At 43.1% G+C, this 27,975-nt stretch overlaps 1 protein-coding gene across 2 annotated transcripts in view; it reads left to right on the plus strand.

The window, feature by feature from the left end:
• The window catches only part of KCNH1 (potassium voltage-gated channel subfamily H member 1), a 347,794-nt gene that overhangs the window by 40,129 nt on the left and 279,690 nt on the right, over positions 1 to 27,975 (plus strand). Inside the window, exons 5-6 of one of the 2 annotated variants that reach the window (XM_030557589.1) lie at positions 9,240 to 9,358; positions 27,509 to 27,965. In XM_030557589.1, the coding sequence (XP_030413449.1) occupies positions 9,240 to 9,358; positions 27,509 to 27,965 (576 nt within the window). The remainder of the gene's footprint in view (positions 1 to 9,239; positions 9,359 to 27,508; positions 27,966 to 27,975) is intronic. The other variant, XM_030557590.1, reaches the window with a different exon arrangement.

A 27,975-nucleotide genomic window follows, 5' to 3' on the forward strand; every position in this document is an offset into this window, starting at 1 on the left:
AGAACAAATTGTGTCAAACCAATCTGATCGCTTTCTTTGATAGGATAACGAGTCTTGTGGATAAGGGAGAAGCGGTGAATGTGGTATACCTAGACTTTAGTAAGGCATTTGATACTGTCTCGCATGATATCCTTATCGATAAACTGGGCAAATACAATTTAGATGGGGCTACTATAAGGTGGGTGCATAACTGGCTGGATAACCATACTCAGAGAGTAGTTATTAATGGCTCCCAATGCTGCGAGAAAGGTATAACAAGTGGGGTTCCGCAGGGGTCTGTTTTGGGACCGGCTCTGTTCAATAACTTCATCAACGACTTAGATGTTGGCGTAGAAAGTACGCTTATTAAGTTTGCAGACGATACCAAATTGGGAGGGATTGCAACTGTTTTGGAGGACAGGGTCAAAATTCAAAATGATCTGGACAAATTGGAGAAATGGTCTGAGGTAAACCGGATGAAGTTCAATAAAGACAAATGCAAAGTGCTCCACTTAGGAAGGAACAATCAGTTTCACACATACAGAATGGGAAGAGACTGTCTAGGAAGGAGTATGGCAAAAAGAGATCTAGGGGTCATAGTGGACCACAAGCTAAATATGAGTCAACAGTGTGATGCTGTTGCAAAAAAAGCAAACGTGATTCTGGATGCATTAACAGGTGTGTTGTAAACAAGACACGAGAAGTCATTCTTCCGCTTTACTCTGTGCTAGTTAGGCCTCAGCTGGAGTATTGTGTCCAGTTCTGGGCACCGCATTTCAAGAAAGATGTGGAGAAATTGGAGAGGGTCCAGAGAAGAGCAACAAGAATGATTAAAGGTCTTGAGAACATGACCTATGAAGGAAGGCTGAAAGAATTAGGTTTATTTAGTTTGGAAAAGAGAAGACTGAGAAGGGACATGATAGCAGTTTTCAGGTATCTAAAAGGATGTCATCAGGAGGAGGGAGAAAACTTGTTCATCTTAGCCTCTAATGATAGAACAAGAAGCAATGGGCTTAAACTGCAGCAAGGGAGATTTAGATTGGACATTAGGAAAAAGTTCCTAACTGTCAGGGTAGTTAAACACTGGAATAAATTGCCTAGGGAGGTTGTGGAATCTCCATCTCTGGAGATATTTAAGAGTAGGTTAGATAAATATCTATCAGGGATGGTCTAGACCGTATTTGGTCCTGCCATGAGGGCAGGGGACTGGACTCAATGACCTCTCGAGGTCCCTTCCAGTCCTAGCGTCTATGAATCTAAAAGTCTCCCACAGGCTGTAGCTTGTTGTTGGAGCTCAGTGAAAAGGTCTGGCACACCTTCCTGGTACGCTGATAGTTCCTCCCTTCCAAGGGAAGGGGCCCGTAGCAGGGTGGTTACCCTGCTCCTGCCCTGAAGGGCTGGAAACAGCCCTGGGGGAAGGTTGCGGCTGGAAGCTGATAAACTGGGCTGATTGGGAAGTTGCTGCAGTTGGGCCACACTCCAATCAAGCTCAGCTGGCCTGTATAAAAAGGCTGTGACAGGAGCTCTGCAGTCTCCCTTTGCCTGTAGAGGGAGAAGGACCTGGCTGCAGGGAGCTAGAGACAGGGTACCTGAGTGTAGCAGGCAGGAGCAGCGCCAGGGTTTTTGGCGCCCTAGGTGCAGGGCCAGCTCGCCGGTCCTGCGGCTACAGTGGACCTCCCGCAGACGTTCCTGCGAACGGTCCACTGGTTCCACGGCTCCGGTGGACCTGCCGCAGACTTGCCTGCTGATGCTCCACAGGAGCCGCAGGACCAGCGGACCGTCCACAGGCACGCCTGCGGGAGGTCCACCAGAGCAGTCTGCCTCCGTCCAAAAGCCTGGCGCCCTAGGCGACCGCCTAGGTCACCTAAATGGAAGCGCCGGCCCTGGTAGCAGGGCTGGGGAGTGGCAGAGGAGCTGGGGAGCTCCAGCCTGGAAAGCCTCAGGCTGTGGCCTAGCATAAGGCCAACAGGTACTGGGGGATGCAGAGGGCAGCCCAGGGGTAGACAAAGCCAGCAGGTCCAAACCCAACCTTGCCAGTGATGAGTAGGCCAATACTGCAGTCTGCCCCAACGCCCTGGGGCCAGACAATGACTGGCAGTAGCTAAATACTGAGGTGAGGTGGGGATACTGGGGGGGGATATCCTGGGGAGGGTAGACACTAAGACTGGGGGGTTACTGCCATTGGGCAGCACCCCAGACAACAGGGCACTGGGGTCCTGGGAGGGACACGGGGCCCGAGGACAGGAGGATCACTGAGAGGCCTGCAGAGGGCACTCCTGGTTGGCAGTGAGCTAATTCCCTGAGAGACCAGCAGGAGGTGCCGCAGGGGTGAGTCTGCTCCTCTACAGAGTCCCCCGTGCAGAGGCAGCTTACCAGGCACAGCTGGCAGTCAGTCCTCACAAGCAAAGCAAAGTCTTGGGGCTCAGTCTCTCCTTTGTGGAGCTGGGGTCAGTCCCAAACCCTCTGACCAGGTGAGACAAAATGGAGTCTCCCCTTCTGTTGCATGGCAAAACTTCTGGGCTGAATTCCCTGTGGCTGCTGTAACCCAACTCCCTGTTTCCAGGTGTCTTCTACAAAACCACCCCTGCCCAGGCTCAGGTCACATGTGCAGACTCAGAGATGCTTTTGGGGGCCTGCAGTTGGTCACCCAGGCATGGCAATTGGGCTCTGGCCAGGTAATTCCTGCTCCCAAACATGAGATCTTCTAGGCGCAACTCGTATGCTGGGGAAGCTCCAGCCATGAACAGGCTTTCTGGTGCCTGCAGTCAGTTGCCAGGCTTGTCTATGGAGCTCCTATCTGGCCCCCACAGAGTGTTTGTGCCTTTCTAGCAGGTGAGATCAGCAGTCTGTTTACACAATTTCTGTGCCACAGCTAGGAGAGAGCCTCCCAGCCTGGTCAGAGAGACTTGTGCTGCAGGGCTTGGACTAATGTGCCTGGATGTTGCAACATCAGCAGTGGCTCAGTCTAGACACCCAAGTTTAGACCCAGAGGGCAGGGTGGGCTTGTGCTCGGGTAGCTAGCCTGAGCCTACACATGGTGCAACAATGTTTGTGCAACTAATTTTAGCGTGCTAGTACAAGCCCCACTAACATGAATCTGTTTACTGGGCTGGGGGGTTCGCTCCCATGAAGTTAGACATACCCTGGGGAATTGCTTTTCTCTAGCCTCCAAATGGCTAGTGGCCTTCGCTTACAAAAGCAACTGAAGCATATTTATGGGGGACTTGACAGGTCACAAGTGGAAGACACTATTCTTGTGGTCTCAGTATAAATCTGGCTTGAGTCAGTTGGCAACAAAAGAACTAGAACTTCACAAGAACAAAATACAAAATCAATTCAGCAAAGTGGTGGGTTGTTTCATTTTCTTAGCCAACATAACTGATTCCTAATACAAAGGCCATAGTGGAGCCAAGAACAGGAAGAAGAGGATGTTGAAACATGGCTGATGGTTTTGTGATCCTGAGTTCTTTTCTTTTCTTCTAGCATTCGAGATTGAAGGTTTAGCTTTCTGCCCACCTCTACGGTTGCAAAGGAGGTTGTATCACAGTAGTTGCATCAAAATGATGAAAAATTGTGACAGTGAAGTCATGGACAGCAGGACAGTTGAATTCAGAATTTTGTCTTTTTAAGACCTCCACTCTTATTGAGACAGATCAGTACTAGTGGAGTGAGTTTTAGTATGTTCAGATTGGTTTGGTCAAAACTTCATCACAGGACAGGTGCTTAACGTGTCAACAGAAGATCAAAAACAGGAGAGTGGGAGGCAAGACTATTATTAGATTGGATACTGTTATTGTTCTATATGCAAGCTGGCTTCTTGGACAATATTATGTGTACTTTTTGATTGTTTGAAAAATAAATATGCTTATAAGGTAAATTTCATAATTTGTGTCTTTGAGTTTCACAATACAATTTTAAATTTGTTTTTTTTCAGAGGAAAAAAGTAGGTAGTTTCAGGTATAGGAAAATGCCTATCACCTTAGGGGGAAGAAAACAACTGTTTAATCTAGGTGGTGTAGTCTGTTCCCCCTCATCGTGGCAGGACTGATGCCATTATACCTTTTTTTGAAACATGGGTCAAATCTTGCCTTCAGGAGCACCAATACTGTGATTCTAGTCTTCCTTTGCATTTTGTTCCACTGCCTAATGGCTCTTAGTTTTGGTGTTTTTTCTGATAAGTTAGAGCAGAGAAAGTAAATAAATCCATCACTTCTTGGTCTGTATTTATTGACTAATGAGAGTAATCAGTCCTTGCCCTAAATGTCTGCCTATCTACGGGCAGTTTGTGTCTTCCTTCAGGCTTCTGTAGTAATGTGTTGTAATGAGCTCAAGAGGGATTCCTTTCTCTTAAGGCACTGAGAGACAAATGAGCATTCTCCTGTAGGTGCTGTTGATGCCCATGTTGTCTCTGTGATGCCACAGATAGAATCACTGTGTACACTGGAGTTTACATAATTTTCTTTTCCTTCCATTTAAAAATAAAAGGATAGTGTTTTACACTAATTGCCCAAAACACAGCAGCATTGCTACAGTAAGCAGTAGGGTTTAGACCATTACTGCAGAATATTCCCAGCGCTTTTAAATGAGGAACAGAAATGAGAGAATCTCTGCTTCATAATACCTAATGTTACTTGAAAAGCATAATAAACTTTTTGGCCCTAGATAGGCTTTGCATCTACATGGCACTGCTTAAATTTCTGTAAAATTGTAATGACATTTACTTACCCATTGTTCTACGGTAAAAATTTCACAAAGCTCAGCTCCGCTTAAGGCATACTCACATACTTACTATGCACTCTTCAGGCACAGGGCCTGATTCTTCTTCCAACTGTAAATCCAAGGCAATTCCATTGAAATCAATAGTTGCAATGATGTAAATCTGGAATAAGCAAGAGGAGAATTGGGCCTGCAGTCTCATTATAGGCAGTACTACCAGCTCCTCTTATATAGTTGTTTGCATGATACTTCTCTTTATATGATCCTGTTTTCAGTTGCTTATAACTTTGCCCAGCGTTAACTGTTTGGATTGAAATTTTCCTCACCAGGTGTCTGCCACAGGCTGAATTTATTTTTAAAGTTTCATCATCAATGGTTGAGCCATATCAGAGAATGAGATTAGGTTCAAATATCTTAGCTTGTCCATGGTAAAAAAAATTCCTATAATTGTTTTTTTGATTCATTCTAATGCTTTCATTCTTTGGAGGAAAGACTTGAAATTGTCCTGGGCCGTGGATGTGCCTTTTGCCATCTCTGTGAAAACAGCTGAGATTTGGTTAAGTTATAAGCCTTTGAAAAACTTTGTTTCCATATGCTCAGTAGAGACTTGTTAAAGTTTGTCAGCAGAATCCTGAAAGAATTTAATCTGTACTGAGCATGCTCCTGCCCAGAGCTGAGCAGGATTTTCCCTGAAATTGGTGCTGTCTGGTGCTGCAGGCCATCCTGGTCATGGAAACCAGAATTAAGAACAGGGGGAGTCTCTCTGTGATCTCAGTGCCCCCTTGCTGGTGACCATGCAGTATGGAGGAGGAAGTGACCTGTCTCAAATGCAGAAGGGACAAGAATCAGACTGGCGGGTGCAGGGGGTGTAGATTGAGACAAGGAACCTGGGATGGGAAAACTGGGATGGGGAGTTATCAGGAGGAGATTTAGAGAAGAGCCCCAAGAATGATTAAAGGATTAGAAAACTGTCTTGTAGTGATAGACTCAAAGAAAGCAACTTATTTAGCTTAACAAGGAGAAGGTTAAGGGGTAACTATATTAATTTATGAGTACCTACCTGGAGAACAAATATTTAATAATGGCCTCTTCAGTCTAGCAGAGAAAAGTATTCCCCAATCTAAGGCTGGAAGCTAAAGCTGAACAAATTCAGACTGGAAAAAGCTGTACATTTTTAACAGTGAGGGGCAATTTACCAAGCATCAAGATGGATTCTCCATCACTGATATTTTTAAAATCAAGATTGGATGTTTTTATAAAAGCTATGCTGTCGGAATTATTTTGGGTAAATTCTGTGGCCTGTGGGATAGAGAAGGTCGATGAGATAATCACAGTGGTCCCTTCTGGTCTTGGAATCTATGAATCTATGGAACTAAGACTGAGAACTGGCAAGAGGAGAGACTGTGACTCTGGGCAAGGAGCCTGTGGATAGACTGGGATGAGGAGCCTGAGGTGGGGAGAAGACTGGGACTTGGACAGGGAGGTCAGAAGATTAGAGTAGAACTGGGATAAGAAGGTGGAGGTGGGGAAATGCAATGAGATGCTGCAGGGGGGCACTGGGGAAAAGACAATACTAGAATAGGGACAGATTGAGGAAGACAGGGGCAGAAGGGTGACCACTAGAATAGACTCCCATCCTGACTGTGGAATGGGACCCCAGATTTCCAAATCTCCTCATTCTTCTGCTCTCAGCAAATATCTGTAAAACCCACTGGCAATGTGTGTGTCTCATCTACCTCTACCTTGGTCCACAGAAAGGATGACAACCTACTACTGCTATTGGTAAATCCATCAACTCAAGGGGCAGATAGCCTTGCCATGAATCTAAAGGTTCCAGTCCTGCTGATAACCCATGTGGGTGTCATTATGATTCCACGGTTTGCTTTTTTAAAAACCTAGAAAATTACACACACACCCAGGGCAGAGTATGAATAGTGTGAATTAAATAAGGCCTAGGGCCACACATTGTTCAATGGAGATAAAATAAAATATTGAATAGTTGCTCATTAATTGAACTATCCATCCTGTGCACTGAATGAGGCAGGGATCCTAGTGGGAGAATTGTATGTGATCATGTAATTAAAGACTGTATCTTAATGCATGTGGACAAGGGAGTCACATTATGTTTGTGTGGACAACCTTAATTCTGGCATTTCCTGTTTGAGTGTTTGGCTTTGCAATGTTTAGGTACCATTTAACATATTATTTTGTGTGTAATCTTTACACGCAGCATAGCACATTTCATTTCAGCACCATGGACAGCATTAATTTCTAATAATACTCATATGCTGTACATACTTTATTTATATCACATACTATAAAGATGAGACTGTAAACCCATGTGATTCTATTTACTGGTACTTGAACAAATTCTTCCCCAGTTTCTCTGGAAGCACAGCACTGTAAATCCAGTGATCTTGATTTACATTGGTGTAAGTCAGTGAAGAATCAGGAGTAACTCTGGTGAAGTCAGTGGAGTCATGCGATATCCAAGTTATGTCAAAGGAAGGTCTTAGGGCCAGATTCCCATTTGGTATCAATGCGCATAAAGCTAATGGAGATGCACCAACGTACACCATCTCGATTAGCTTTAGAAGATCTATGTGCATTGACACCAGCTGTGGATCTGGCCCTTAGGAACAATTTCCCTCAGCATGTTCTTATAACACCTACTGGCCTATTCAAAGTTTTGCCTGAATAAGAAACGAGTAATGGCTTCAGGACTGGACCCATTAATGTTAATGAGACTTATTCATAGACAGCAAGGGAAGAATATTCCCTTAGAAATGTACTGTATTAAAAAGCTGCCATGAAAATGTATCAGTCTGACTACTGTGAATAATAAGATTTGGGGCCAATTAATAAACTTGCACTGGAGTCAATAGAACTGTGCTGATTAACCTCTGCTGAGGATTTGTCTCTGTATTTGGAACAGTGATCTGTTTCTCTGAAGAGATAGCTCACTGGTTTGAGCATTGGCTTGCTAAACCCAGTGTTGTGAGCTCAATCCTTGAGGGGGCCATTTGTAGGGATCAGGGGCAAAAATCTGTCTGGGGATTGGTCTGCTTTGAGCAGGGGGTTGGACTAGATGATTTCCTGAGTTCCCTTCCAACCCTGATATTCTATGGTTCTTTCTGGGGCAAACACTGTGCTCCTTACTCAGATCAGATTTGCCCTGGTGGATGGAAATGAAAAATCTAATTACTGTGGAATCCTACAGGAAATAGGCAGTTGATTCCAGCCAGCTCTATCAACTAGGCTTCCTTTAAAAACATGGGGAGAGGGAGTGGCTTCAATGTTGGCTTTGTAAGAGACATTATTTGCCTCAACAATTGTTTTTTTGTCTGATTCCACACCTTTTTTTAGGGTTGCTCCTTTCCACTTTCCTTAAGAAACATATGTCAGGTCACCTTCTCAGCCCCAGGCTAGGAAGGTTCTGCTGAACAGCAAATCCATGTAATTTGCTTCTTTATTGTGTCACCCTTTTATTTAGCAAACACACATTCCAGCAAACACTTTCACAACAGGGCATTGACAGGAAATGTTCAAAGTACTATGCAGCACTCTAACCACTCAAATCCCAATGACTTTAATAGGAGACTTGCACATTAGCAATCCAGGCTGCTCTTTAAAAATTGTACAATTTCTTTTCTTAATGGAGTCAGAAGGTTATGGAAGCTTTCCCAGGAGCAGAACCACATTAAGAGACATAGTCTGCAAGGTGCTAAGCACCCTTAATGAGATGGCCAGTGACTCTCAAAAGGTATCTTGCAGAATTGGGACCTAATAATAGTTTTCTTTTAGGAAGCTAGAGAAGTCCAAATGCATATTCTGGCTGAGTTTCTGTGATTGCAAAGTAATGATCATAAAAGTCATTGTTACTGCTAACACTGTCGGTGTTTTGTTAAAGGACCGTTATTTTGAGGGGTTTATGAATCACTTGTAAAAAATTGTTCTGGGCTAAAATTCAGCATATAAATTCTCCTCCCCAGCAGCTGAATGTTTTTGCAAAGTTTGAAAAAAGTATTTGCTTTTTCCTTTCTTTCATCTGCAGAGGGTATAAAATCATGTGCTGGTTTCATCTGCACTTTTTTTTGTTAGATCATATAGTATAGTCTATTTCTTTACTTACATCCACACCGTCCCCTACACATCTGGGGCCAGATTCAATTTTTGTTATAACTCTTAATTGTTCCTGATTCTGGTCTCTCACCTGGATAGGCCAGGAGCATCTCCTGCATTGATGTGAGATCTGAATCAGATCACTTAGTCCAATAGGTGATTATTCCAGGGCAGAATTTTGTCCCCAGGAAATACCCAATCCATGTAACTGTCCTCTTGCACAGCCATTGAATTGCCACACTTTTTGGCCACTTTGCCACACTGACACGTGTTTACTGACTCACTTCCACCTGGCATGTGGTTAAATTTTACTACGTTTATTACTGCTGAATTTGATCCCTTGAGTTAGGAGAGTCTTCCTGAAATATAGTTGCATATTGGTTCTTGTAACTCTTGTGTAATCTTTGTTCTGTTTTCTCAAGGCTGGGGGAAGTTTGCTCGCTTGACACGAGCCCTCACAAGCAGCCGGGGCGTCTTGCAGCAGCTTGCTCCAAGCGTGCAGAAAGGAGAGAACGTTCACAAGCATTCTCGACTTGCCGAGGTAATGTCTTCTTTCCCAGAGAGAGAGAGAGTATGGAGCGTGTGACTAGATTGTGATTGCTGAATCAGTACGTCTGTGTATGGAATTTCAACTTGTGGTCAGAAGGCGAGATTCATAACCCTAAAATCACTGTCTTCTGGTGCAGTTTGCAGATGAATGACCCACCTAAATGCACTGTAAGTGAAGCACTTCCATCTTTATTGCAGTAGATGTAAGAAGGTCTCATTTTGCCCCAAATTACCAAGACCTTATTTATGGAGAAATTACACTAGACCTAGTTTACATATCTTTTGCATATGATGAAGAGGAGATGAAATGTGGTAACCCAGTGGAAAAGGTGCCCAGAGGGCTAACCATGGGGAAAGGTGGCTACGTAATAATTCCATATCCTCATATAGCTGATAATATTCTCTCTCTACTAGCTATGCACCATCTGTGCCCTTTAGCCATAGGGTTCAGGCTTGGTGGAAGGGAGGGAATCCAGAAACAAACGTGCTATGCAGGAAATCCCCCTGGACAATGAATCAATAAGTGCTGTCCATAACATGTCATGTAAACTAAGCATAATATTAGGATCTACACTTGTATGATCACCAGAGAGGTCATATAACAATATTAATACTAATCAGTATTTTTCACTTATATGTTGCCTTTCTTCCAAGGATCTCAAAGTTCATTGGATCTCAGAGTGCTCATATGAACATAACTGAGGTGGGAAAAGCTATGGGTAGTACAGCAGAGAAGTCTGGGAAATTCCTATTGGCTGAGGACTATCAGTGTAGGAAGGGTTGGGAGAACACCTAGGAGGAAGCTGGATCTGAGGATTTGTGGTCTTCCGAAGTCAGATGTCTTCTCTTGTTGCTGTTGATCAATATTGTAGCCATCCACTCACTTTATGGAAGCTTTCCCAGGAACAGAACCACATTATGAGAGACTGTCTGCAAGGTGCTAAGCACCCTTAATGAGATGACCAGTGACTCCCAGAAGGCACTAAGTATCATGAAGAGTTGGGACCTGATAATATTTTTCTTTTGGGAAGCTAGACAAGTCCAAATGCATGTTCTGGCTGAGTTTTTGTAATTGCAAAGTAATGATAGTAAATATCACTGTTATTGCTGACTCTGTCAGTGCTTCATTAAAAGCCCCTTATTTTGAGGGTTTTATGAATTGGTTGTAAAAAATTTGTTCTGGGCTAAAATTCAGCATATAAATTCTGGGGTAATTTAGAAATACACTTCAAAAGGCTATTTAGGAATACACTTCAGCTCCTAAAGGCTGCTGAAGATTGTAAAAAGTCTCAAAAAATGCAAACGGGAACTGGTGTTGTATAGGCATCATTATCAGCTTTGAAGAACAAGGATGGAGAATCAGTAACCCATCAAACAAAGATGTAGGCAATCTGCAGCGATTTCTATACCCAGCTGTTTGCATCCCGTACAGATGTCCCAATGCCATCACTTCAACAAACCAATGAACACATTCTCCCAGTTCTCATCAACGAAGTCATCATGAAGTTTGTAGTAGGGTGGTTACCCTGCTCTTGCCCTGAAGGGCTTAAAACAGTCTTGGGGGAAGGTTGTGACTGGGAGTTGCTAAGCTGGGCTGATTGGGGAAGTGGCTGCAGCTGGGCCACACCCCAATCAGGCTCAGCTGGTCCCTATAAAAGGCTGTGAGCCAGAGGCCCAGGGTCAGTCTCTCTCTCGCTGTAGAAGGAGATGGGCCTGGCTGCAGGGAGCTAGAGACAGGGTACCTGAGTAGGAGTAGGACTGGGGAAAGGCAGAGGAGCTGGGGAGCTCCAGCCTGGAAAGCCCCAGGTTGTGGCCTAGCACAAGGCCAATAGGTATTGGGGGTTGCAGAGGGCAGCCCAGGGGTAGGCAAAGGCAACAGGTCCAAACCCAACCTTGCCAATGATGAGTAGGCTGATACTGCAGTCTGCCCCAGGGCATGGGGGCTAGATGATGACTGGCAGTAGCCTTATACTGAGGCGAGGTGGGGATAGTGGGTGGGGGTTCTCCAGGGAGCGGTGACCCAGATTGGAGGGGTACTGCTAGGGGGAAGCACCTCAGTTAAAGGTGCACTGGGGTCCAGGGAGGGACATAGGGGCCAGAGGACAGGTGGATCATCAGCCTGCAGAGAGTGCTCTGGAGCTGGAACTAGCTAATTCCCAGAAGTCACCAGCAGGAGGCGCTGCAGGGGTGAGTCTGCACATCTACACAATCCATCAAATGAAAGAGGGGAAGGCTCCAGGCCAGGATGTAGACAGCAGAAGTGCTTAAGGCGGAAGGTCAGGAACTCTGGAAAGCTCTCGCCCAAAGGTTCAGCTGTTACCTGGAAATCCAGAAGATAACGACATTGAACTCTTTCCAACTGGACATCTTGCCGCATAAGAAAGGCGATCAGGAAAATCTAGAGAACTATCATCCAATCTACCTGCTTTCGCATGTCTATAAGTTGTTCATCAAAATAATAACAAATCAACTGTCGTGAAACCTGGATGAACAGCAACCTAGAGAGCAGGAAATTACAGCATGATAGACCACATCTCCACTCTAAACCAACTACTAGAGCGTTCAAGGGAATACAAGTTCCCTTTGTGCATTGCCTTTGTGGACTACAAGAAGGTGTTTGATAGTCTGGTGACTAATGCCATTCTTGAAGCTCTTTCAAAACAGGGCATCTGTCATAAATCTAAAGGGAAGGGTAATCACCATTATGTATACAGTACTATGAAATCCCTCCTGGCCAGAGGCACAAAATCCTCTTACCTGGCTGGCACCTGACCAAAAGGACAAATAAAGGCACAAGATACTTTCAAATCTGGGGGTGGTGGTGTGGGTGAGGCTTTGTTCTGTCTGTCCTGTGTGGCTTTTGGCTGGAGCAAGATCAAAGACTCATGCAATCTAACTCCTATAGAGTTAGTAAGTATTTAGCAAGGAAATGCATTAGATTTACTTTTATTTTGGCTTGTGAATGTTCTCTGTACTGAGAGGGAAGGTATTCCTGGTTTTCATTTTTAACTTTAAAATTTTGTCCAGAGGGAAACCCTCTGTGTTTTGAATCTGATTGCCTGTGAGATTATCTTCCATTCTAATCTTACAGAGGTGCTCCTTTCACCTTTTTTCTTTAATTAAAATTCTTTTAAGAACCTGATTGATTTTTCATTGTTTTAAGATCCAAGGGTTTGGATGTAGGAGCTTGGGGGATATTTGGGGAAGGTGGGGCTCCAAGTGGCCCTCCCTAAATGTTTGTTTAAATCACTTGGTGGTGGCAGCGTTACCTAATCCAAGGTACAAGAAAGAATTTGTGCTTTGGGGAGTTTTTAAGCAAAGCTGGTAGAAATAAGCTTAGGGAGTCTTTCATGCAGGTCCCCACATCTGTACCCTAGAGTTCAAAGTGGGGCGGGAACCCTCAGCATCAGTGCAAAATGTATCGCATTATTAAAGGAAGCGAACTCTGGCTGCCGTACAGATATATCGCTGTTCGATACTCCCTTCCGAATCCCCATTGAGAAAGGTGTGAAACAAGGAGATACAGTTTCACCAAAATTATTCACAACCTGTCTTGAATTGATCTTTCGACAAGCAGACCTGAAAGGTGGGATTAATATCAATGGTGAGCAGCTAAACCATCTCAGGTTCACATCTGATATAGTGTGGATAGCTGAAAATACAGTCCAGCTTGAGAGAATGTTTAAAGAACTGAATGCAAAAAGTAGTCAAGTTGTATTAAAAATGAACCAGTCAAAAACGAAATATGAGATCAGATGTTCTGCCAAGAAACCAAATAACTCTTGGAGGAGAGCAGATCCAAAAGGTCGACAAATATGTTTATTTGGGCCAGGAAGTCAACGTGCGCCATGATCAGAAAGGCAAACTGTCATGCAGAAAAAAAGCTGGTGGTGCACATTCAACAACATCAGGGACATCCTTCAAGGAAAGATAGGCAAAACAACTTGTGCGAATCTTTTTAACTCGACCGTGCTTCCAGCGATGCTATATGGCAGCGAAACATGGTCGCTGATGAAGACTGAAGAACATCAACTGTCTGTCACACAGAGGGCGATGGAATGAACATTTTTGGGCATTTCACTCTGCAATCACATCTCCAGTGAAATAATTAGGCAGCAGTCTGGAGTGTGAGATATTGTTGTTGAAAGCAGGTTCAGCAAAATGAGGTGGGCGGGACATGTGGCCTGACTCAGTGACAACAGATGGACTGCAACTATATCTGAGTGGTATCCGCGAGAACTGAAATGGCCATGTGGTGGGCCTCCAAAGAGGTGGGATGATTTCCTAACAAGAGGATATGGACAAGCATGGCGAAGGATGGCCAGAGCGAGAGAAGATTGGAAGACGTGTTGTGATCGGCTCAGTCTTAACTGATGAAGGATCAACAGTCTACGCAGTCTATGCTACTTCAAAAGGGCTTGTCATTTTCCATGAGGTTCCACACATGAACCTTACTCATTCATCTGAATCTCCTAAAGCAAAGAGTTCAATAGGCTGGCAGGTGTTTTTAATACTTATCCTATATAAACCATGCTTGTTAGCTCTCCTTCAGCGATTTGTATCTGTAGATCTCAAGGTGAATTATAAGGGAAGGTACATATCTTTATTCCCATTTTACAGAAGGTGGAACTGATTCACAGAGAAGTGAAGTGATTTTGCTCCAGATTACCTAGTTTGTCAGAGGTAGAACTGAGATGAAAACCCAGCACGCCTGACTCTGAGGCCAGTGCCTTATCAATTAGACCACACCGCTTTTGCTGTTTGGGAGCTTCAGAAGGTCACTTTGTCTGTAATTGGTTTTGTGTCCCGTTCACTCACATGCAGGACCTGAGATTTGTGTCTACTTCTATTGGAATTCATTTCATTTAGAAAGACAATTCTGTAAGTAAAATGATTGAAATTCTGCACAATAATTTCCTTAATCCTGTTAAACTCCACAATATCATTATGACAAAAAAGGAGGGAGAAATCTTAAGTGTCTTTCAGCAGCTAGGGCCCATGTTGAGTGCACAGCTGTATTACGTGGGGGAAAAACCCAACTCTGCTGCCATTAGTCACTGATATCTACAGTAGTGCACGCTCCCAATACTGTGCTCTCAGTCTTAAAAATATATCCAACTCCTGGCGATCAATTGTGCCCTCAAGGATGCAATTCTTCTTCTTATCATTTGGAATTGTACCCATGTAAGAGTCTGACCCAACTCCCACTGAAGGCATTTACAAATTGTTTTTTGGCCAATAGGATCCTGAAATGTTTAAGACTGATGATAAACTACGCATGAGCTACTGCTAGAGTGGACAGAACCAGCTGCATAACTGTACATAGCAAGGCTGCAAACAGTTTAGGGAACTGAATAACACGATTTAGTTGACCCTGTAAATAATTTAAGGAGGCAGAGTGTCAGGCAAGGATTTGAAAGAGGATCAAATGGCATCATGAAAAGGTCAGGCGTTAGGTGGGCTATGGTCAATGCAAATGGGTGAGTATAAAACTTACAACCACCTTTTCCAAAAGCACATATCTTTGACATCTGAACTCAAGGAGAAAGTAGTAGTAGTGTAAGGGTTTGTATCCTCTTGGTAGGGCTCTAGCCACTTGAGCGAGAGACAGTCGCAAACATCCTGCAGTGGGTTCATGAGCTTTGCCTACATGAGAACATCCATTGTCAGCAACAGGTGAAGCCGCACTGGTGATAACAGTTTAGAGAGGGCCTTCCGGCTGTGGTGTTGAAAATGGGTTAGCATAATATACCCGAGCACTTCAACCAGCCATACGGGTTGGTTGTCTGTACCAAGCAAATTGCCACAATTGCTGACAACAGATACAAAATGCCACGATGCAGATAAGACTTGATGTAGCTAAATATATCATTGCTTAATGGTCTCTGTGGGAGGTGTGGGTACTCAGCACCTCTGAGAACTTACTCCAACCTGAATCATGATCTCTATGAAAAATACGTGAACTCCTGGCCAATATCTGCACTATAATTTAACATGAGCCTGAAATGCACATGTGTCTGGCTGTGACAATGCAGACTAAAGAGCTTGTGTATACAGTCTTTGAGTCTTCTCTGCACTCAGTTAATCAATGAAAAACTGATTTCAGTAGTAGTCCTATATGGCAGTTACTGCTGGAAAAGTTTTCACGGTGGTAGCTTAGGTATGGCAGAATTTTGGGCAACTTTCCTCCCCACCTTTGCCTTCTTTACACATTTTTAAAGAACTTCAAGACCTATCATCAGTCATTCTTTCCTTCACTTCAAGTGTTTGTTTTTTTCCAGTGCATGCTAGAACTTAGAAACACCAGGCCAGTTTCTGATCTCATTTAGTAATAATAATAATGCCTAGCTGTCATATAGCACTTTTCACTGATACATTTAAAAGCAGTTTACAAAGGAGATAAGAATCATCCCCATTTTACAGATAGGGAAACTGAGGTACAGAGGTGAAAAACCTACCTAATATCACCCAACAGGCCAGTGGCAGAGCCAGGAACAGAACTCAGGTGTCCTGGTCCTAGCTGAGTGTTCTGTCCACTAGGAATCACTGTCCCATGATGTTGCTCCAATGAACTCAATGAGTGGATAATGTGTTCAATAAGACTTTGCACTGGTGCAGATGGCAGGTTCATTTCTACTAATAAGGGGCAGGAACTTATTTTACATGTGTGGAATGAGTAACTTTAATTGCCACTTGGCTATTGCACTCATTGTTTTAAAATGATCGTTGGGTCTGATTCTGATCTCATTTACATCATTGTATATTAGGAGTAACTGTTCTGAAGCCAAAAGCATTAGATCAGAGTAAAAGCTAGGTATGTATAATCAGAAACGGGACCATTTTTCTTTCCTTATAGAGTGTTTGGTTTGGTCTAGTTTGGTAGCCTTCTTGTTTTATAAAAGTCTCAGTACTGTTTTGAACATGAGACAATATATTTGCAAGCCTTATGTGAGAGTGTCATAAACAGATAATTAAGGCTTAATGTCTCTTTTACCTGTAAAGGGTTAAGAAGCTCAGTAAACCTGGTTGACACCTGACCAGAGGACCAATCGGGGGACAAGATACTTTCAAATCTCGGTGGAGGGAAGTCTTTGTTTGTGTTGTTTGTTGTTCGCTCTTGGGGCTAAGAGGGGCCAGACGTGCAACCAGGTCTTTCTCCAATCTTTCTGAAACAGTCTCTCATGTTCAAAATAGTAAGTACTAGCTAGAAAAGGCAGATTAGTCTAATGTTTGTTTTCTTAACTTGTGAATGTGTATTTTGCTGGAAGGAGTTTTACCTCTGTTTGCTGTAACTTTTAATCTCAGGCTAAGGGGGAGGAAGTCCCTCTAGTCTATATGAGCTGAATACCCTGTAAACATTTTCCATCCTGAGTTTACAGAGATAGTTTTTACTTTTTCTTCTTTTATTAAAAGCTTTCTTTTTTAAGAACCTGATTGATTTTTTTTCTTGTTTAAGACCCTAGGGGATTGGGTCTGAACTCAGCAGGGATTGGTGGGGGGAAAGGAGGCAGGGGGAAAGGTTAATTCCTCCTCTGTTTTAAGATCCAAGGAGTTTGGATCAATGTAGTCTCTTAGGGTAACCCAGGGAGGGGAAAGTCTGGGAGGCAGAAAGGAGGGGAAATGATTTATTTCTCCTTGTTTTAAGACCCAAGGGGTTTGGGTCTTGGGTTCCCCAGGGAAGGTTTTGGGGGAACAGAAAGTGTGCCAAACACTATATTTTGGCTGGTGGCAGTGCTATCAGATCTAAGCTAGGAATTAAGCTTAGAAGGGTACATGCAGGTCCCCACTTTTAGGACGCTAAAGTTCAAAATGGGAAAAATACCTTGACAGAGAGCTTTTCTACCTGTCTGAGCAAACTTCAGTCGGTTTAGAGTATTAAATTCAAGTTAAAAGTTCATCCTTTTTTCTCTACTGACTCTGTGATATTTGCTCTAGAAGTCTCTATATTTACTGGAGTATTATCGTTTAAGTTAATTTAGCTCAAGATAGGTGCTTGATTGCAAAAGGTCTTTGTTTATTCACAGAGCAGGTAAAGCGTGGGAAGTGTCAGAGTAAGCTTCTACCCTCTATCAGTATGACCTGAGGGGATAATTCTATCTTCATGCCAATTCTGTTCTTGGCCTCTCTGCTGAGAGTTCTAGTTTGTGCTATGACAGTAGTGATATGATGGAGACACTCATTCACCATGCGCTAAGTTGAGACCACTGATTCATTTCATGTGGGCCACTGAACAGCTGCCAGATAGTAACAAGTTTAGATCTCTCTGGCCATGGCAAGCATAAGTTTTAATATGGAAAACTCCAAAATGCATTGTACTGTAAATGCTAAGATGTGCTATGATTTTGAAAGAGACACAAAAGTTGCAATGGAATATAAACTAATCAATACCCTTTTACTATTTAACCACCACACAGCTGACTTATGAACCGTTGTCCCTGGACATTGGGCACTGTAAGTGTTCTCTGTATTGATGGTACTGGCTGATTCTGTACCTTTGCCATGAAGTTCGGTGTTCACAAGATTGTTACAATTAAAAATGCAATAGGTATAAGCTATAAAAGTACTTAACTTTATAGTGGCTCTTGGCAGCACTGCTTAATAAAGGGTATACCAGCATTTCCATTGTCAACCCTCATTTTCAGGGATTTATAACTCATTAATATCTACTTCAAGTAGAAACTTAGAAAGTGGGCTCTTCGCCCACCAGGTTTATGTTTGTGTGTGTGAGTGAATGAATGCAAAAAGAAGATTTGGCTGCAAATTATTTGATTGATTTTTTTTTCAATCATAAAAGACCTTAAAACAGGGGCAACTTGTTGATTAACTTTGAGTACTGATTGTTGGCACAATCCTCATTTCTGTAACTAGTCTGAAGTGAAATATTTGTATTTTGTGATATGTTAAAAATATTAATACAGCCTGGCAAAACTTTGATGAAAATTGTCACGTCTCCACTCTAAATAATAATCTATGGCTTTAAAGAGCTATGAAAACATCAGGCACTGTTACCAAAAATAATAAATACAGATAATACTATGGTAGTAGCAGCTGAACCATAAATAATTGGGACAATACTTCTATTGATAACTTTCTGAAATAAATAATTCTTTTATTGTGCTATAAACACAAAATGGAAAAAAAAAAACCTCCTAAAATAGGTCTGTTTCACTTATTTAGGCGTGTAGTTCTGACAGTAATGAGATATTTGCTTATTACATGTATTGGACTGCAACCAACATCAGTTGCTTACCTTTTCTCCATAGTTCCTTTTAAATTCATCTTCTTTCTCTCCCCCCCGCCCCCCCGCCCTCGCAGGAGCAGAAGTGCATAGCTACTAGCTGGAATAGAATTGGTACACATAGGCTGGTCACCACCACAGGTCTTGGGGCACATCTCACAGGTGGGTGCTCCAAAGGGATTGTGCTTCAGGGTGACACAATCCTTTCCAGAGCTCGGAGATGCACAGGGAGAGCATCACCATATACCATCCTTTAAACTGGTGCAGCACATGCCTCTCTCTGTGCTTGGCTAGCTTTTCTGGCTGGTGCAGAGGGTGTGGGGACAAGACCCTGCTCTTCTATGCCCCTTGGGGTGATTTACATTCTTGGTGGCATTATGAAGGAGTAGCTGGGCTGTGCGTCACTCCTCATGTGAGGGGCTCAAGGCGGGGAAACAGCTCTTCCCCGTTTTCCATACACCTAGATAGCAGCCAGGCAAAATCTAGCCCTTCAGTCATAATCTTCTTGGGTCTTTCTCTGTGTTTTTTTTGTGCAGTGCTGGGCATGCGCCTGGTGCTTAATGATAAAAGCAACCCTGTGATGCATTTAGAATGCTCAGTTTCATTAAAGAGTTTATTCCTCCTCCAATTATTTAAAAAAAGAGTTTGGTGCCTGTGAAATTTCTCAGGTTGGCAGCTCCAGAGACAGAAGTCATGTTGTTTATTTACAGAGCAGGTAGAGCACTGGCAAAGACAGTGTAAGCTGACCTACTGTTTTGCCTCCCTCTCCATGGGTGAGAGGATAGTTCAGTCTCTGTGGCTTTGGATTGCCTTCTGAGAATGGCAAGAAAGCCCCAGATGTGATGATGGTGTTTGCTGCATGCACATATCCCTGTGAGGAACTCACCTAAAGCTGAGACTACCGACTCATTTAAACAGGTCAAGTAGCCACCAGTTGTTACCTATATTTGGTCCTTATCAACCTGAACCAGATTTGAACTGGAGATGTATAGGTGAAATATCCCTTACTAAGCTCTGAGCCTTTCAGTTCAGTGCAGAATAGCATGATCTACAAAACAGAAAGAAAGATAGACTTACGTCCCCTTATTTTTGATGCTGCAGTCGTTGGGCCTCTAATACATAATTAGAGAGTAATTATGTTGATAGTTGGTAATATTTAAGAAAACTGAAACAGTCAAGTTGTGTATCTTCATAATGACTTGAGCCCCAAGGTCTGATTCTCCTTATACTTACTTCAGTTGTGCATCAGTGTAACTTCACTGACGTTACTGAAGTTAATCCTGATATACATCAGAGTAACTGGGACGAGAATTTGGCCCTTAGTTTCTAGGCCAGACACAGATAGATCTTACCTTTCTTTGTTTCTATCATACATAAACCTGTGTGAATACATGACTAATCTTCCAGACAGTGTTTTTCTAATTTACATAAAGCAAGATTTTCAAAAGCCCTTAGCATTAATTAAGGGTTGGGGGTTTTACCATTGAGTTTAAGGGACTCAGGATTAGGCCAATGCTGAGTGCATTTGAAAATTTCACCTGTAGAACCTAAATTCTAAAATATAGTTTACTCATACTAAGGACAAGTTATTTTTCCTTTCCAGAGTTTTTCACTGTCGAGATTCATGTGTATGTTTCCAGATTTAAAAGGTGATTGTCAGGATGGTTGTCAGAATGTCTGCCTGTGGCTATATTAAAGTAACAATGACAGTAGAGATTAATTTAGATGTATGCCAAAAATGACAAGCCTAGTCTGCAAAGACCTTTTGATGGCATGAGTAGTATGACCCCAAGAGCACCTCAGTGCCAGATGGCCAGGAACTACCTGGCATGTACCAGTGAGATTCAGCTGGTCTAACCAGGCCAGTGTACCCCATCTCACTACTGTCACAATTTCCATGACCCATTTTAGATACAGATTATCATATGCGAACTGGTGACAATGATGATTAATACCATTGTGAAATGTATGTATTAACACTAGATGAGGAATTATGGTTACTCACTAATATTTTGCTTTAAAGTCTGTGACCAAAAGGAGAGAATCAGTTTTTCTCCCAGACAGGAAGGAAGATAGCTACCTACTTGTCTTGTATATAAATTAAGATTAGTAGAATTAGAACAACGGAAGCCCAATTTACATATGAATTAGCAGGAGGATGGGAAGCCCACAGGAAGGGAAGAACAGCATGAGATCATCCTGAGTCTGGGGACAAAAATGTGAGTTTAGGAAGATATAAGGAGAAGAGAAGATGCCATCTTGGTATCCATCACTGAACAGACACAAGGGGCCAGAGTTCTTGCAAGATGAGAAAGATGGGCTCTTCAGCCAAGAGTATTGACGTCTCAGGGAACTGAACATAGATGAGAAACCTACTTAGGCAAAGATCTTTCACTAGAAAGAAAAAGGAAACCCAGCACCTTGTTCTTCTGTGGGAGGTCCTGACTGAGAGTGAGTCAGCCATGGCTGGAAATAAAAAGATTGGTAAGAAATCAACCTTGAACCAAGGCTGTAGCTTGTTGAGTTTAAATTTTAGACTTGTAGATGTGCATTTTCACTTTTATTTGCTTGTAACCATTTCTGCTTGTATCTCTTTTATTTGGTATCACTTAATCCATGCTCTTTTATTAATAAAGTTGTTATAGTTTTACTATAAACCAATTCAATGCTGTGTTTGAAGGGACGGGTATGTTTACCCCAGTTAAATGAATAAGCTGTGATGTGTTGACTCTTCAGCAGAGCAGCAAATGATATAGTCTGTGAAAGCACAGTGATGGGGCTGTACATTACAGAGAAGCATCTCTGAGGAGCTTGTGGGCTGGATTTCACCTGCTAGGCTGGGAGATCCTTGAGGAGTTTGCTGGTGAGGAAGATGGGCTGGTGTGATGGGAAAGTGATACACAATCTAGTCACCAGCAAAACTCTTTCTTGCTTAGGCAGAAGTCACACATTGGTTCACAGCTCTGGGTATCCCCAGCAGTGTGTTAGAAGAAACAGTTTTGAAGTTTTGCCTTGCATTTAAGAGTTGGTAAAAATGTTCTAGCAGTGGCTGGGACCATTAAGTACTAGAACTAAAATCTACTTAACTAACCTGCAGAATGTCACTCTGAGATATACCTGCTATTGTCAGAGATGGGACGTGCATCTGACCAATTATTGCAATGGACGAGTAGTCTAGATGAGTCCTCCTGCGCATCAGACTGCATTTCAGACTTGGGACTATATCTTACCATTGCTTCTTGTGCAGAACTCCCATTGAAGCCAATAGTTGGATTCACCTACAGTGGTTCAAGGGGGTACACACATTACTGGGCTCCAAAGGGAAGGGCAGGAGGTATTTGCAATGCTGCTTTTGGGGCAGGGTTTTTGTCAGGGGAGCACACCTCATAATTTGTGGCTGGAGCTGCATATGAGGCCTGCTGGCAAAGCTGTCCAGTGCATGTTCTGAATCAGTTCATCCATGGGCACCTGCCCAAGCCGCTGCCCCAGCCAATACCACATACTTTTGGGGGTATGGCAGTGGTAGGCTGCAGCCTCCTGATAGAGAAGGGGTTATTGCCACCTCGCATCACCTCAAGCTTCTCCAACCATCCAAGGGCAGATTTCCTGTTGCATGGAGTCCTGGGTGAATAAGGTCCAGGGCTGGCAGGATATGGCTCCAGGGATGCTTTGTGATAGCCAGGACCAAATCCTAGCCTGGAGTGTTCAAAATGGATTCTAATTACAGCCTCACATGCTGACCCTCTTTTGTGGCTGTGTATGGAAGGGTAGGGGGGATCTGGGTGTATGGGGTGAGGCTTGGAAGGGGTGGCTGGGTATGGGAGGTCCAGATGCACAAGGGTTGGGTGAGCAGCTCCCCATACAGTGACCCCTCCCATGTCAGCTGAGGAGCAATGGGGGACAGGAAGCAGGGGAGGATGCTGAGCTTCCTGCAGCTGGGGGAGGTTTCTGGGGATGGGTTTGACACAGCTGTAGCCACTCCTTCAGGGGAAGAGGAAGTCCCATCCTCTCCTGTCTCCAACCCAGCTGGAACTGGATCTGATCCCAGATCAGAGTAGGAGCCACTTTCTGGGGTGTCCCCAGCCCTGCAGTGATTTGTCTCTCTGCTGGCTGCTCCAGCAATGTACCTGCACTGCTAGGGAGTGGTGTGTGACTGCTCTTGCAGCTTCCCTGTCAGAAAATCATTTTTCTGTGGGGAAGCAAAGAAACTGCAGGGGACGTGAATTCTGTGCACGTGTAGTAATACAGAATTCCCCCAGGAGTAATCTGTCTATGGCTTTGATCGGCCCAACACTGTGGCATTTAATTTCAGAGACACCATAATAGACACTTTCAGAGACACTTTTCAAAGACACCATAATAGAGGCCCAACTTAAATGTATACCCCAAATTAAAAAACACAGTAAAAGAACTAAAAAACCCACCGTGGCTTAACAACCACGTAAAAAAAGTGGTGAAAGATAAAAAGGCATCTTTTAAAAAGTGGAAGTCAAATCCTAGTGAGGTAAATAGAAAGGAGTGCAAACACTGCCAAATTAAGTGTAAAAATGTAATAAGAAATGCCAAAAAGGAGTTTGAAGAACAGCTAGCCAAAAACGCAAAAGGTAATAACAAAATGTTTTTAAAGTACATCAGAAGCAGGAAGCCTGCTAAACAACCAGTGGGACCCCTGGATGATTGAGATAGAAAAGGAGCACTTAAAGACAATAAAGTCATAGTGGAGAAACTAAATGAATTCTTTGCTTCAGTCTTCACGGCTGAGGATGTTAGGGAGATTTTCAAATCTGAGCCGTTCTTTGTAGGTGACGAATCTGAGGAATTGTCATAGATTGAAGTATCGCTAGAGAAGATTTTGGAATTAATTGATAAACTCAACAGTAACAAGTCACTAGGACCAGATGGCATTCACCCAAGAGTTCTGAAAGAATTCAAATGTGAAATTGCGCAACTATTAACTATGATTTGTAACCTGACCTTTAAATCAGCGTCTGTACCCAATGACTGGAAGATAGCTAATGTAATGCCAATATTTAAAAAGGGCTCTAGGGGTGATCCTGGTGATTACAGACTGGTAAGTTTAATGCCAGTACTAGGCAAATTAGTTGAAACAATAGTAAAGAACAAAATTGTCAGACACATAGAAGAACATAAATTGTTGGGCAAAAGTTAACATGGTTTCTGTAAGGGGAAATCATGTTTTACTAATCCATTAGTTCTTTGAAGGGGTCAACAAACATGTGGACATAGTGTACTTAGATTTCCAGAAAGCCTTTGACAAGGTCCCTCACCAAAGGCTCTTCTGTAATTAAGTTGTCATGGGATAAGAGGGAAAAACCTTTCATGGACTGAGAACTGGTTAAAAGACAGGGAATAGAGCGTAGGAATAAATGGTAGATTTTCAGAATTGAGAGGGGTAACTAGTGGTGTTCCCCAAGGGTCAGTCCTAGGACCAGTACTATTCAACTTATTCATAAATGATCTGCAGAAACGGGTAAACAGTGAGGTGGCAAAGTTTGCAGCTGATATTAAACTGCTCAAGATAGTTAAGACCAAAGCAGACTGTGAAGAACTTCAAAAAGATCTCACTAAACTAAGTGATTGGGCAACAAAATGACAAATGAAATTTAATGTGGATAAATGTAAAGTAATGCACATTGGAAAAAATAATCCCAACTATACATACAATATGATGGGGGCTAATTTAGCTATAACTAATCTGGAAAGAGATCTTGGAGTCATTGTGGATAGTTCTCTGAAGACGTCCATGCAGTGTGCAGCGGCAGTCAAAAAAGCAAACAGGATGTTAGGAATCATTCAGAAAGGGATGGAGAATAAGAGAGAGAATATCTTATTGCCCTCATGTAAATCCATGGTACTCTTGAATACTGCATACAGATGTGGTCTCCTCATCTCAAATAAGATATACTGGCATTAGAAAAAGTTCAGAAAAGGGCAACTAAAATGATTAGGGGTTTGGAATGGGTCCCATATGAGGAGAGATTAAAGAGGCTTGGATTTTCAGCTTGGAAAAGAGGAGACTAAAGGGAGGATATGATAGAGGTATATAAAATCATGAGTGGTGTGGAGAAAGTGAACAAGGAATAGTTATTTACTTGTTCCCATAATATAAGAATTAGGGGCCACCAAATGAAATTAATGGGCAGCAGGTTTAAAACAAATAAAAACAAGTTTTTCTTCACAAAGCACACAGTCAACTCCTTGCTTGAGGAGGTTGTGAAGGCTACAACTATAACAGGGTTTAAAAGAGAACTAGATAAATTCACGAAGGTTAAGTCCATTAATGACTATTGGCCAGGATGGGTAGGGAATGGTGTCCCTAGCCTCTGTTTGTCAGAGGGTGGAGATCACATGCTGCCCCCTCCTGGAGAAGACATTGGACTCTTACAATCAGGAGGCCTGATTATCCACAGCCTTGCACCTCGCACAGTCATTTACATCCGTGCAAAATGAGTGAAATGCTACCATTCTGGTGTGGTGCTGTTTTGCACTCACTCTGCGCAGGTGTAAATGACTATAAAAGGTGCAGAACAACAAAGAATCAGGCCCTAGGATCCTTATAGAGACAGAATCTCAGAGCTGATTGTTCTCCTTTTTTCCTTTCAGTTTAATCTGTTGGAAATAGCCATCAGCTCACAAAAGATAATTTTAAAAGGTTCAGCAAAGTCTGCAAATAAAAGTCTGCATATAAATGATATTAAAAAGCTGATGTGTGGATAACTCCTGCAAGGGCATATTGTCCGATCTCTTCCTACAGATGGCAGCAATTTATTTTCCGTTCTCCCATTCTCCAAAGCAAATTAATTGGCATGCTGATAGTAGTATTGAGGGGGGGGGGAGGAGAAAGGAAGATCTATAAAGCTTTCCCAGATTCTACTTGTTTGGCATTGACTCACTTCTCTCTGGCAATGCCTTTGTCTTCCTCTCCATTTTCTCCTAGGGCTGAGCCAATGCAAGCCTTCACATTTTTTATTTGAGAAAAAAATGTAAGGGCCTGATTCTGTTCTAACTCTGATTTCATACTTGTGTGCCTCCATTGACTTAAATGGAGTCACTCCTGATTTACACTAGCACGAGATGAGCATCAGGTCCAAAAACTTCCAGGCCTGATTCTATTTAGTTATTCCAGTGCGTAAATCAGGGGTAACGGTAATGAAGGCAATGGAGATACACTGGGGTAAAACCAATCCAAGGCTCAATTCTGAAAAGGACTTAACTTCAAACTGAGAATTGCTCAATGAGTTTTAAGCATATGCTTAAAGTTAAGCCTTTGCTTAAGTGCTTTGCTGAATTTGGGTCTAAATAAGGTCAGAATCCGATCCTAGGTCTTCAGATATTCAGTATTCCTGATGTCTGAATTATTTTAATGGAAAGTGAAAGTTAAAAGCTGGCATAATTTGCTAGGCTAATGGTACAATTTTATGTTGTTGAAAGCAAAGTGAGCTTTACTCTTATGTCCCATAGAGTAGCACAACAAAGTCCAATTAATTTATGCCACATCATAGCATCAATATAGCAGAGAATTAAATCATCAGCATTCAGAGGCAGTGTGGTCCAGTGGTTGTGGCACTGGGCTGGGAGTAAGGAGAGCTAGGTATTATTCCTGGTTTTGCCAATGACCTTGTGCAAGCAACTCCTTGCCTCTGCTTCCCTTCCCACCCTGTGTCTGTCTTGTCTATTTAGATTGTAAACTCTTCAGGGCAGAATCCGTCTCTTGCTATGTATGTTTTCAGTGCCTCATGCAATGCAACCCTATAACAGGATGGCCTGCCCCATAAGGTAAGTCTATACTGCAGCTGGGAGTGAGCCCCTAGCCAGGGGAGACACATTTATGCTAGTCGGGCTTGAGCTAGTGCTCTAAAAATAGTAGCGTGGACGTTGCTGCTTGGGCTGGAGCTCAGGCTCTCAAGCCGACCCGATCCCCTGGGTCTAAGCTTGTGTGGCTAGCCTGAGTCTCCACTGCACCTGCAATGCCCATGCTGCTGTTTTTAGTCAGGTAGCTCAAGCCCCACTAGTGCGAGTCCATCTACCTGGGCGGGAAGCTCACTCCCACTGGCAATGCAAATATACCTTTAAGAGCCAAGAGGTCTAAGCTAGCCAGCCCTGTTCCATTAGCCCTGCCTGTGCCATAGGTAGCTGCTTCCCAGCCTAAGAGGGCTGGACTAATTGGGGTCAGGTGACACCCTGAAACATCTGGGTCTCATGGTAGAGCTGAGAAAACTCTGCTTGCAAGAAGAACCACAGGGAACAAGTTGAGCTCTTGAGGGAGGGTCTGGAAGAACTCCAGGGAAGTAGCCAACATCCTATGTTGGAGTAGGAGCTACCTTTCTATCTTCCCAATAGATGCTGAGACTCTGAAGGAACTCCAGGAAACATGCTCCATCCCAAAGCAGGGAGACTTAAAGGGAGCCCAGAAAGTGCTCAGAAGAGGGACCAAAGGGGGCAAAAGTACTTTTGGATTGTTGGGAGTTGTGTGGACTGAATTTTGAAAGTGACCTAGCTGGAAGACTGAACCATGTCTATTCTCTGGGAGAGATACAAAACCCTGATGATGGGAAAATAAGGCAGAGTGCTGGCAGGAGCCATGCTTAGCCAGCAGGGGGTGCTATGGGACAGCCATGCCTTGTGACAGATCCTGATCTGGGGTTGGCATCAAATTGCTACGATCGTGCAAACAGGAAGCTACAACACCATAAAAACGAATAGTGAAAGGATGTAGAGGCAATCAGTTAATTTAAAAGGCTCCTGTTGTAGTTGCAATTCTTCAGTGTTAAAAGGAGTCGCCACTTTTTGTAACGGGCACTATTTCTATGGCACGTTTTGCTGAGCTCAATAATCAAAAAAGTGAAAAATGTTTCCTTTTTTCTGAACTATCTGTCATTCCAGGTCCTGCAGCTGGGCTCTGAAATCCTTCCACAGTACAAACAAGAGGCACCAAAGACTCCACCACATATCATTTTACATTATTGTGTTTTCAAGACCACCTGGGATTGGATCATCCTGATTTTAACCTTCTACACTGCAATTCTGGTCCCTTACAATGTCTCCTTTAAAACCAAACAGAACAACGTGGCCTGGCTGGTGGTAGATAGTATTGTAGATGTCATTTTTTTAGTAGACATTGTGCTTAATTTCCATACCACTTTTGTCGGGCCGGCTGGAGAGGTGATCTCAGACCCAAAGCTGATCCGCATGAACTACTTGAAGACCTGGTTTGTGATTGATCTGCTTTCATGCTTGCCATACGACGTCATCAATGCATTTGAGAATGTCGATGAGGTTAGTATAACAGGCTCATTTCCAGGGCTTTATTTTTTTTCTTTTAATGTTTTCCTCCCACCCCAAAAGAAGGA

The sequence above is a fragment of the Gopherus evgoodei genome, chromosome 3 (genome assembly GCF_007399415.2).
Source record: "Gopherus evgoodei ecotype Sinaloan lineage chromosome 3, rGopEvg1_v1.p, whole genome shotgun sequence".
NCBI lineage: Eukaryota > Metazoa > Chordata > Testudines > Testudinidae > Gopherus > Gopherus evgoodei.